The sequence below is a fragment of the Mixophyes fleayi genome, chromosome 5 (genome assembly GCF_038048845.1).
Source record: "Mixophyes fleayi isolate aMixFle1 chromosome 5, aMixFle1.hap1, whole genome shotgun sequence".
NCBI lineage: Eukaryota > Metazoa > Chordata > Amphibia > Anura > Limnodynastidae > Mixophyes > Mixophyes fleayi.
This window is the reverse complement of record NC_134406.1, coordinates 277,126,413-277,139,651: the sequence shown is the minus strand read 5'-3', so window position 1 is coordinate 277,139,651 and position 13,239 is coordinate 277,126,413. Positions and strand designations below refer to the sequence as shown.

The following is a 13,239-nucleotide window of genomic DNA, read 5'->3' as shown; positions in this document are numbered from 1 at the left end:
GGTTAGAAGGCTTTAAGGAACAGGTGGGTTTTAAGTGCCCGTATGAAGGAGCACAGGTTGGGAGAGAGATGGATGGAGTTAGGGAGGTCATTCCAGTGCAGGGGGGCAATTATATATGGAATAATACATTACATGGTGAAATAGTTTTTCAAAGAATCCAATATAAAATTCTTCTACTAACATACAAGACCGTCAACAAAATTGCACCGACATACATTTCCTCACTTGTCTCAAAATATCTCCTAACTCGTCACCTCTGTTCTGCACAAGATCTACGTCTCTCTTCCACTCTCAACACATCCTCCCATTCCCGGTTACAGGACTTTTTCCGGGCTGCACCCACTTTGTGGAATTCCCTCCCTCGCACAGTAAGACTTTCCTCTAGTCTTCAAACCTTCAAGCATTCTCTGAAAACCCACCTCTTCAGACAAGCTTATAATATTCCTCAACCACCATCTTAATCTCTCTAGATTACCCTATTACCATCCTCTACACAGCTAACACAAGACAACAACCCTCTGACCAACATTGCAACACACACAGCCCACTCAGTACTTTTACCTTTGCGTTCTAGCTGGTCCATTGTGCAATATGATGTAGCACATGCCCTTGTGTTTCTAACTCCCATTGTCCTATAGATTGTAAGCTTGCGAGCAGGGTTCTCTTACCTCTCTGTCTGTATGTATTACCCAGTATTGTCTTATTAATGTTTGTTCCCAATTGTAAAGCGCTACGGAATCTGCTGGCGCTATATATATAAATGTTGATGATGACGATGATGAAACACCTCTGTACATTGCTGCTAGTGGCTGGGAGAGGGGGCGGGGGTACTTCCCCTGTCCAGGAGCTGCCAGGGTGCCGTTTATTATATACATTACTTTTTAGATGTGGCGCCGAGTATTAACCCTCTTGGCGCCAGAGGACATGTAACGAACCCGACCACATATGCCTGAAAGGTTTTGTCCCTGTTTTTTGATACTGACCAACATAGAAACAGAGAATTTGACTGCAGATAAGAACCACTTGGCCCATCTAGTGTGCTCATATTATAACCTATGGTAACCTCAAACCCTATTTGATCCTTTATTCTTTGTAATGATATCCTTATGTCTATCCTAAGTATATTTAAATTGCTCTACTGTATTACCCCCTACCACCTCTGATGGGAGGCTATTCCACTTATCCACTACCCTTTCTGTGAAGTAGTTTATCCTCACATTTCCTCTGAACCACCTTCCCCCCAGTGTCAGTACATGTCCTCGTGTTCTAATACTTCTCTTCCCCCCAGTGTCAGTGCATGTCCTCGTGTTCTAATACTTCTCTTCCCTCCCAGTGTCAGTACATGTCCTCGTGTTCTAATACTTCTCTTCCCCCCAGTGTCAGTGCATGTCCTCGTGTTCTAATACTTCTCTTCCCCCCAGTGTCAGTGCATGTCCTCGTGTTCTAATACTTCTCTTCCCCCCAGTGTCAGTACATGTCCTCGTGTTCTAATACTTCTCTTCCCCCCCAGTGTCAGTACATGTCCTCGTGTTCTAATACTTCTCTTCCCCCCAGTGTCAGTACATGTCCTCGTGTTCTGATACTTTCCTTCCTTTGTAGAATGTTTCCCTCCTGCACCTTCTTATAACCCTGGATATATATGAATGTTTCTATCATGTCCCCTGTTCCCTTCTCTGCTCCACACTGTAATGTATTTATATCCTTCTGGAGACCAACATCACCACAGGGCCACTGTATGTCACCCAGGAGCTAAACACTACAGGTCTGATTTAGAGACGGACGCAAGAGGAAACGTGCTAAAACGCATCCACAAACTTTAGGTTTTTATGCCTGTATTTTATATTGGGTGCATCTTAGGATACATCGAACTTAAAATGCAGCATATTGGCCATCCGGAGCAAAGATACGCTGTCTTCATTATCACCTTGTTAGGTGTATAGCTTCATCTGCAGTAAATATATGGCTAATGTCACACGCCGGCCCCACAGTCCCCCTAGCCAGGGTCCAGTAATCCCCACGGCTGTACTCTTCAGCGCTGAGTGCCGCGTGTCACCACTCCCAGCCACCATCTTGCGCAGACCGGATCTCCTATTACCTCTGTCTCCCTTCCATTGGCCTGTCAATCACTCTGGCAGGATATTTAAGTTCCTGCTAGTTAGAAGCCGTGGATCCGTGTGCTCTCCTAGTGTTTCTCTGCTATGTTGTCTGCTGCACCATTACTACCAGTTGTTTTCTCTCTGCTGCTTCTTTCAGCTGTCATAACCCTGTAACCTGCTCCACTGTCCGCAGTGGTTACTGTCTATCCATAGACTATCGCATTCTTGTATCCAGCCTGCTGGCTATTCTCCCGGTCTGTTCTCTAGGACATTTGGGTTCTCTCTATTGGTCTCGCGTTCTCTCAGAGGACCGCGACCTGCAGGGCAGAGGCTGCCATGTCCATACCTCCTTGCGGGGGGTCTCCTGGTGAATACCATCTGCCTCATTAGACTCCGCAGCCCTGGGAAGAGTAGTACCACTTCTGTTCCCTATGCTGGGTGCAATTCTATATATCTGCCCTTATTCTGCACACATGAAAAATTGCACAAATTATAATAAAATAATTTTAACCAGCTTGAAATTCAATCAAATTTGGGCAGTTCAAGGTCCTGAGCTTGTTCGCAGAACAATCCTGATTTTGGAGCTGGTTCCGTTTGGGTCGAAGGCCGAATTAAAAAGATATTGACCTAAATGATAAAATGTTGCTTGTTTAATTGTAAATTGTTAAAATTTTATTGTGTTTAACATTTATGGGCAGATTCAATTCTCTGCATTGCTCAGAGCTGCGAGCAAAATTCAGTATTGAAATGACCGTAGTACCAGGAATAGTGCACGGACCGCGCTGTTCTAAAGAACGACGCAGGGAACTGAATGTGCCCCATAGTGTTTAATCAACAAATATTACTCTGTTCAAGTTCGAAGTTCACCTGGAAAAGCATCAATAATCTTGGAGACATTCAAGACTGGATTAAACTTTAGAGCCAATTTGAGAATCACATTTAGCCAAATTTAAATATTTCTACTTCCCTAGTTCTGTATGCTGGGTGTAATTCTCAGTATATGCCCCTATGCTGTATAAATAGGCAGACAAACAGTACCTCTTCCCTAGTTCTGTATGCTGGGTGTAATTCTCATTATATGTCCCTAGTGTGTATAAATAGGCAGACGTACTGTACCACTTCCCTAGTTCTGTATAGTTGGTGTAATTCTCAGTATATGCCCCTATTCTGTATAAATAGGTAGACGTACAGTACCACTTCCCTAGTTCTGTATGCTGGGTGTAATTCTCAGTATATGTCCCTAGTGTGTATAAATAGGCATATGTACAGTAGCACTTCCCTAGTTCTGTATAATTGGTGTAATTCTCAGTATATGCCCCTATTCTGTATAAATAGGTAGACGTACAGTACCACTTCCCTAGTTCTGTATGCTGGGTGTAATTCTCAGTATATGTCCCTAGTGTGTATAAATAGGCATATGTACAGTAGCACTTCCCTAGTTCTGTATAATTGGTGTAATTCTCAGTATATGCCCCTATTCTGTATAAATAGGTAGACGTACAGTACCACTTCCCTAGTTCTGTATGCTGGGTGTAATTCAATTCTCAGTATATGTCCCTAGTGTGTATAAATAGGCATATGTACAGTACCACTTCCCTTGTTCTGTATGTTGGATGTAATTCTCAGTATATGTAATTCTATATAAATAGGCAGATGCACAGTACCATGTCTGTTCTTATTGTGTATATATGGTTTTCCGCTCAGTACGTTTCACTTCTTCTTGTGTCCGGCCCATATGTCGTCCAGGATCCACTCCCGTGTTTGAGGGAATGTTTTCCATCACAGAATTGATATATGGGTGAGTGAGACGATATCAGGATTACCAGACACTACCAACATGTCAGTTTTCCATGCATGTTGGATAAGAGACAATTTTATAATCACAGTTACTTTCAAATGACAGAAGTGGATGTGGAGACGTTGTAGATCAATGTAATAGTTTTGTATTCATGTGATTCAAGTACAGGTACAATGTTAAAGGGTGATAATCTACTGTAGATTACATCATCACAAAGCAGTGATGTCATCACTTACTATTGGTGAGCAATGACATCATCACTTCAATATCTCTCACTCAGTAAAACTTCTACCCAGCTGCAGCTAATCGAGGTATAATAAACATAATCAAATATACAGAAAGCAACACATAGTCCATGTTTGTTATATCTCCCCCTCTGACATGAAGTGATAACATCATACTCTGAAGGAGAAAGTTTGACACCAAAAAATCTCCGGGCGTTTTCAGCCCCCCCCCCCCTATTCCTGGACTTACGTCTGAGGAGAAATAGGGGTATTTATTAAATAATGACAATGGGCAGCACGGTGGCTCAGTGGTTAGCACCTCTGCCTCACAGCACTGGGGTCATGAGTTCAATTCCCAACCATGGCCTTATCTGTGAGGAGTTTGTATGTTCTCCCCCTAGTCTCTCTGTCTGTGTATATATATTAGGGAACTTAGACTGTAAGCTCCAATGGGGAAGGGACTGATGTGAATGAGTTGTCTGTACAGCGCTGCGGAATCAGCGGCGCTATATAAATAAATGGTGATGATGATGATTAAAAGCCCTCATCACTGTCACTCTGTTCTGTCTCATTGTCAGAGGAGAAGATGAGAGTTGGTGGATTATAGTTGGGAAAGTTCTTCAAGTTGAACTTCAAGAAAACAATATGTTCCATTCCCTCCATGACGTCTGACAAATGCTGCTTGTCCACAAAGGTATGTGGAGACTTAAAAACACGCTCTGCAAAAATGCTTGAAGGTGGACATGTGAGGTACATGACGGCCAGTTTTGTAAGCGCTGGCCAAACCCATGTTCGTTTATGCCAGTAGATCAAAGGGTCGTCCTTGGCTCCAATAGTTTTGTTGTCTTGAAGGTATTTTTCTACCATGACACACGCGGAGTGGCTCTCTGTGGACAAGGACGCCCCTGTAGATTTGGATGCTAAAAGCCCTACACTTTCTAAATGTTCAATTAATGATTTCTCCTTGTGAATTAATGGCGGGGCAGCCACATTTCTCCTCCAGTGTGGGATACTCATCCCACCGGCTTCCAGGTCAAACTGTTTACCAGATAACAGCTCAGACTCAGAATTGTCTCTGAACGGAGCGGCCGGACGACTTACTTGGGAGTTTGAGTACATGGAGGAAGATGATGACATCATCTCTTTTACTTTCTTCACCAGAACCTGTTTCCAGTGGTCAATATCTGACTCAGGTGGCAGTATCACCTCAATCCTTCCTTTGAATCGTGGATCCAGCAAGGTGGACAAAACATACTCTTCCTTCTGGAACATTTCGTTAACTCCATAATCCGTGGAAAGTTTTAGCGCAAAGCTGTCAGCAAGAACAACTCCATTAGCATCTCCTTTACTCTCAAAATGTCCTCTGATTTGTTTCAGGAAGATATGGAGGTAACGAAGTTCTGGCAACACCTGGCTGAGAGACGAATTATTGGCATTGACCTCTCGAGTAGCCATCTCAAATGGTTGTAGAAGATCCACCAAGGACGCCAAGAGGTTCCACTGAGTTGAGGTTAGAAGGATGTCCATCGTTTCCACTTTGTGCATTACTAAGTACTCTTGGACTGCTCTCTGCTGCTCCAGCAGCCTTTGTAACATGTAGAATGTTGATGTCCAATGAGGTATGGTCTCCATTTTCAGAGAGTGTTTTGGCAAATTATTTTGGTATTGAAGGTCACTAAGGATTCTTCTTGCCCGAGCAGAGCGAATGAAATGAGTGCATACTTTTCTGGTCACTGCAAGAACACCTGCAATGTAACGATTGTTCTGCAGAAAATCCTTTACAAGCAAATTTAGGGAATGGGTAAAGCAAGGAATGTGGGTATAATTGGCACTTTTAATAGCATGCAAGAGGTTGAAATCTCCACTGGAGATGAAGAACCCAGGACTTAGGGCATTAGGAGAAAGCCACAAGTTAACTTGTCGAATCAGTTCCTGTTGGATACTGCTCTCGGTATATTCTTTTGTAAAACGCTTAATGCAGAGGATGGCATACTTCCGCTCACTGGGCTGATCAGCATCTGGATTCAATAGCGCCCAGTGGGCTGTTAACGCCAAGTAATCCATGGTGAGGTCACTGCTCCACACGTGGGTGGTTATGTGGACATGAGGGCACTCCGACCTCTTCAGCTCACTCACGATCTTCTCACACACCGACTCATAAAGCTGAGGGACGGCTTTCCCGGAGAAAAAGGATTTTGTAGGAACAGAGTACTGAGGGTCGGCTCGTGCCATAAACTTGTGGAAAGCCTTAGAGCTAATGAACGAGTAGGGTAACGCCATTGCGCACATGAGTTCAGTAATACTACTGTTCCATGACTGGGCTTTGGGGTGATTTGGGGGGTATTTTCCATTTGCTTTGAGATTGATGCTTAATGGATCCAAATGACTCTCCTTAAAAGACGGTAGAGAGATTTCATTAGAGACGGTATTATTCTGCCTCAAAACATCTTCACTGTCATTATCATACTCCATCGGCAGAGTGTGGAACGTTGGGTTCATACCATCGGACGTCTCAGGATACATAGAGAAGACAGGTGGGCCATACTGACCAAAAGCAACCTGGGTCTGAGGATATATAATCTGGTCATCTGGGTCTTCATCCTCCTCTTCCTCGGCCTCTACTGTACTGGAACTCTTTGACTTATTAAGCTTCCCCCTCCCCCATTCTAAAGGATGCTTTCCCTCAAGGTGTCGCATGAGAGCTGAAGTTCCAAAGTGACCCCCTTGCTTGCCTCGGCTCACGCTTGTCTGGCACAAGGTACAGATCGCTCTGCAGATGTTTGTGCGATCAATGAAGAAAAACTGCCACACAGCAGAAGTAGACTTTCTTCGACGGGCTCCTGGAGGGATGGAGTAGTAGTTGGGGATGCTGAAAGTTAGTGAGTTTGAGGACTGAGAGCTCACTAATCCAAATGAAGTGGAATTGGGGCTGGAATCTGGGTCAAATATTCTACTGACATCCTCAACCCTCTTTCTTTTTCTGTCAATTCCTTCTCTGAGCTCTGTCAGAACATTTTCCCCTTTATCTTTATCTTCTTCCTCATCACTAGAATCAATGATCTCATATGTATTGGGTAACGCGTGAGCCTGAGCAGACACATATGAGCTGTCTTGAGCTTGTATGGTTTTCTGAGGTCCATATTGGGCACTGGGCACATTGAATGGGTTTTGGTAAGTTTCATCCTTTTCTTCTTCATCCTCACATGTTTCCTCCTCTTCCTCCTCTCCATCTGCTCTCTGCAATCTCATGGACTGACGCTGCGCCCATTCCAGTGGATGTTTGCTCTCCAAATGGCGCTTCAGAGCGGTGGTCCCAAAGTTCCCCCCGAGTTTTCCTCTGCTGACGCTCATTCTACAGAGACTACAAATAGCTCTGCAGATGTTGGTCGGGTCACGGCAAAAAAACTGCCAGACTTCTGAGGTGGACTTCCTCTTCCTGGTTGGTCGCATAGCTGAGGGGGTAAGTATGTGTGTATTGTTTAATCCCCTTAGAGGGCGCTCATCCTCGCCTTGACTTTTTCCTGAATCGCCGGCTGATTCTTTAGAACCTGCACTGGGTCCATTTCTCTTTTTTTGGTGATGAAAAGCACACGCAGAAGTCTGTTCAGATTTGTCTTCGTCATCGCTGGACTCTAATTTGATTTCTATCTCTGGGACAATTTGCCTTTGTGATTTGTGCGTCTCACTTCCATTCTCCGCAGAGGCTGGATACTGGATCCCAATAAAGTCCACATCGTCTTGATCCACCGCTGGAGGAACGTGGGGCTGGGTGGACTCACTCTCCGCGGGATGATCTGTCCGGTCCTGTGACATGTCTACACTTTCATCTCCGTGTGACACATCTACTGATGGATCTTCCATACTGAGCTCAAATCGAGGATCCAAGTTGCTACATAGTGAAATAATGTTACACTGATCTGATTTCTGAGAGTTTGAAGTGTTACTTTCCTCTCCATATGGGGATTCAAGTGAGATATCTGTCAATGACCAGATCAGTTTTCTTGTGTTAAACGCACCTAGAACCAGAGAAACACGTGTGTAAGTAATAATGGCTGTATGTCAGATGCCTCCTACCTGTACACACATGTGATTTCTACTATATGACTGTTACCTTGTTACTCCTATACAGTTACTATAAAACTGTAACATTGTTACTCCTATACAGTTACTATAAAACTGTAACATTGTTACTGCTATATTGTTACTATAAACCTGTAACATTGTTACTGTTATACCGTTACATTGTTACTACTATACTGTTACTATAATACTGTTATACTGTTACTATAATACTGCTATACTGTTACTATAATACTGCTATACTGTTACTATAATAGTGTAACCGTGTTACTGCTATACTGTTACTATAATACTGTTATACTGTTACTATAATACTGCTATACTGTTACTATAATACTGTTATACTGTTACTATAATACTGCTATACTGTTACTATAATACTGCTATACTGTTACTATAATACTGTTATACTGTTACTATAATACTGCTATACTGTTACTATAATACTGCTATACTGTTACTATAATAGTGTAACCGTGTTACTGCTATACTGTTACTATAATACTGTTACTGTGACATTGAGACTGCTATACTGTTACTATAATACTGTTATACTGTTACTATAATACTGCTATACTGTTACTACGTTACTGTTGCTGCTATACTGATACTATAATACTGTTACTGTGACATTGAGACTGCTATACTGTTACTATAATACTGTTACTATAATACTGCTATACTGTTGCTATAATACTGCTATACTGTTACTATAATACTGTTATACTGTTACTATAATACTGTTATACTGTTACTATAATAGTGTAACCATGTTACTGCTATACTGTTACTATAATACTGTTACTGTGACATTGAGACTGCTATACTGTTACTATAATACTGTTATACTGTTACTATAATACTGCTATACTGTTACTGTTACTACATTACTGTTGCTGCTATACTGATACTATAATACTGTTACTGTGACATTGAGACTGCTATACTGTTACTATAATACTGTTACTATAATACTGCTATACTGTTACTATAATACTGCTATACTGTTATACTGTTACTATAATAGTGTAACCGTGTTACTGCTATACTGTTACTATAATACTGTTACTGTGACATTGAGACTGCTATACTGTTACTATAATACTGTTATACTGTTACTATAATACTGTTATACTGTTACTATAATACTGCTATACTGTTACTTTAATACTGTTACTGTGACATTGAGACTGCTATACTGTTACTATAATACTGTTATACTGTTACTATAATACTGCTATACTGTTACTGTTACTACATTACTGTTGCTGCTATACTGATACTATAATACTGTTACTGTGACATTGAGACTGCTATACTGTTACTATAATACTGTTACTATAATACTGCTATACTGTTACTATAATACTGCTATACTGTTATACTGTTACTATAATAGTGTAACCGTGTTACTGCTATACTGTTACTATAATACTGTTACTGTGACATTGAGACTGCTATACTGTTACTATAATACTGTTATACTGTTACTATAATACTGTTATACTGTTACTATAATACTGCTATACTGTTACTATAATACTGTTACTGTGACATTGAGACTGCTATACTGTTACTATAATACTGTTATACTGTTACTATAATACTGCTATACTGTTACTGTTACTACATTACTGTTGCTGCAATACTGATACTATAATACTGTTACTGTGACATTGAGACTGCTATACTGTTACTATAATACTGTTACTATAATACTGCTATACTGTTACTATAATACTGCTATACTGTTATACTGTTACTATAATAGTGTAACCGTGTTACTGCTATACTGTTACTATAATACTGTTACTGTGACATTGAGACTGCTATACTGTTACTATAATACTGTTATACTGTTACTATAATACTGTTATACTGTTACTATAATACTGCTATACTGTTACTATAATACTGTTACTGTGACATTGAGACTGCTATACTGTTACTATAATACTGTTATACTGTTACTATAATACTGCTATACTGTTACTGTTACTACATTACTGTTGCTGCTATACTGATACTATAATACTGTTACTGTGACATTGAGACTGCTATACTGTTACTATAATACTGTTACTATAATACTGCTATACTGTTACTATAATACTGCTATACTGTTATACTGTTACTATAATAGTGTAACCGTGTTACTGCTATACTGTTACTATAATACTGTTACTGTGACATTGAGACTGCTATACTGTTACTATAATACTGTTATACTGTTACTATAATACTGTTATACTGTTACTATAATACTGCTATACTGTTACTATAATACTGTTACTGTGACATTGAGACTGCTATACTGTTACTATAATACTGTTATACTGTTACTATAATACTGCTATACTGTTACTGTTACTACATTACTGTTGCTGCAATACTGATACTATAATACTGTTACTGTGACATTGAGACTGCTATACTGTTACTATAATACTGTTACTATAATACTGCTATACTGTTACTATAATACTGCTATACTGTTATACTGTTACTATAATAGTGTAACCGTGTTACTGCTATACTGTTACTATAATACTGTTACTGTGACATTGAGACTGCTATACTGTTACTATAATACTGTTATACTGTTACTATAATACTGCTATACTGTTACTGTTACTACATTACTGTTGCTGCAATACTGATACTATATTACTGTAACACTGTTACATGGTTACTTCTATACAGATAATATAATACTGTAACCTTGTTACTCCTACACTGACACTACATCACTGTTACATTATAACTGTCGGATATAATCACTTTACCTCCCGGCTCTCAGCACAGTGAGGCCGTTATCAGCACCTCAGGCCCCGCCCCCAGGCGGATCGTACCATCTGCCGTCAGAGGATGGGGCCCCAGGATGGGAAGCAATCACTAGAGGGAGGGACAGTCTAACCCACGGCAGAGATTTCCCCTCCCCCTCATTGCTGGGAATAATGGTACAGTCCTCAGGCTCAGCCTGACAGTAACCCTTCCCTGCCCAGCTGAAGAGTGATCACCTGGGGGAGGGGGAGAGGGGGGAGCACAGGTACATAGTATCACCCAGAATGCACCTGGAGCTGTCTGACTACATATTACTACAGGTCAGACATTGGGGGACCCCTGATATCAGGGTCTGGGGGGAGGGGAGAGCACAGGTACATAATATCACCCAGAATGCACCTGGAGCTGTCTGACTACATATTACTACAGGTCAGACATTGGGGACCCCCTGATATCAGGGTCTGGGGGGAGGGGAGAGCACAGGTACATAGTATCACCCAGAATGCACCTGGAGCTGTCTGACTACATATTACTACAGGTCAGACATTGGAGGACCCCCTGATATCAGGGTCTGGGGGAGGGGAGAGCACAGGTACATAGTATCACCCAGAATGCACCTGGAGCTGACTACATATTACTACAGGTCAGACATTGGGGACCCCCTGATATCAGGGTCTGGGGAGAGGGGGGAGCACAGGTACATAGTATCACCCAGAATGCACCTGGAGCTGACTACATATTACTACAGGTCAGACATTGGGGGACCCCTGATATCAGGGTCTGGGGGAGGGGAGAGCACAGGTACATAGTATCACCCAGAATGCACCTGGAGCTGACTACATATTACTACCGGGCAGACATTGGGGACCCCCTGATATCAGGGTCTGGGGAGAGGGGGGAGCACAGGTACATAGTATCACCCAGAATGCACCTGGAGCTGACTACATATTACTACAGGTCAGACATTGGGGGACCCCTGATATCAGGGTCTGGGGGAGGGGAGAGCACAGGTACATAGTATCACCCAGAATGCACCTGGAGCTGACTACATATTACTACCGGGCAGACATTGGGGACCCCCTGATATCAGGGTCTGGGGAGAGGGGGGAGCACAGGTACATAGTATCACCCAGAATGCACCTGGAGCTGTCTGACTACATATTACTACAGGTCAGACATTGGGGGACCCCTGATATCAGGGTCTGGGGGAGGGGAGAGCACAGGTACATAGTATCACCCAGAATGCACCTGGAGCTGACTACATATTACTACAGGTCAGACATTGGGGGACCCCCTGATATCAGGGTCTGGGGGAGGGGAGAGCACAGGTACATAGTATCACCCAGAATGCACCTGGAGCTGACTACATATTACTACAGGTCAGACATTGGGGACCCCCTGATATCAGGGTCTGGGGAGAGGGGGGAGCACAGGTACATAGTATCACCCAGAATGCACCTGGAGCTGACTACATATTACTACAGGTCAGACATTGGGGGACCCCTGATATCAGGGTCTGGGGGAGGGGAGAGCACAGGTACATAGTATCACCCAGAATGCACCTGGAGCTGACTACATATTACTACCGGGCAGACATTGGGGACCCCCTGATATCAGGGTCTGGGGAGAGGGGGTGAGCACAGGTACATAGTATCACCCAGAATGCACCTGGAGCTGTCTGACTACATATTACTACAGGTCAGACATTGGGGGACCCCTGATATCAGGGTCTGGGGGAGGGGAGAGCACAGGTACATAATATCACCCAGAATGCACCTGGAGCTGACTACATATTACTACAGGTCAGACATTGGGGGACCCCTGATATCAGGGTCTGGGGGAGGGGAGAGCACAGGTACATAGTATCACCCAGAATGCACCTGGAGCTGACTACATATTACTACAGGTCAGACATTGGGGGACCCCTGATATCAGGGTCTGGGGGAGGGGAGAGCACAGGTACATAGTATCACCCAGAATGCACCTGGAGCTGACTACATATTACTACAGGTCAGACATTGGGGGACCCTGCTGTCATATCAGTGTCATACAATAATCTTCTATAGTGAGGTATAATATTAATGTGTTTACATAGGCTGACATTGTATTCTATTTACTCTGCAGCTGAGTGCAAGCTATTATTCTCTGATATCAACCAAGGGGCTGTCTACAGAGCCCTTCATTGGGATTACTGACAGGAAGTCTACTGTGCATGAGAAAATATCCCTCTCCCCTGTTCTTCATATTTCTGTTGCAT

At 42.5% G+C, this 13,239-nt stretch overlaps 1 protein-coding gene across 1 annotated transcript; it reads right to left on the bottom strand.

The window, feature by feature from the left end:
* Nucleotides 1-3,936: 3,936 nt before the first annotated feature.
* ZBED6 (zinc finger BED-type containing 6) lies at nucleotides 3,937-11,084 on the bottom strand. The gene is made up of 2 exons (XM_075214244.1): nucleotides 10,985-11,084; nucleotides 3,937-8,134 (listed from the first exon to the last, which is right to left on the bottom strand). The coding sequence occupies exon 2, from the start codon at nucleotides 7,977-7,979 to the stop codon at nucleotides 4,653-4,655; it is 3,327 nt and encodes a 1,108-aa protein (XP_075070345.1). The 5' UTR covers nucleotides 7,980-8,134; nucleotides 10,985-11,084; the 3' UTR covers nucleotides 3,937-4,652.
* Between the last annotated feature and the right edge of the window lie 2,155 nt (nucleotides 11,085-13,239).

What these genes read in the sequence shown, in the direction of transcription:
- ZBED6 (XM_075214244.1), bottom strand. Translation starts at nt 7,979, where the DNA reads ATGGAAGATCCATCAGTAGATGTGTCACACGGAGATGAAAGTGTAGAC.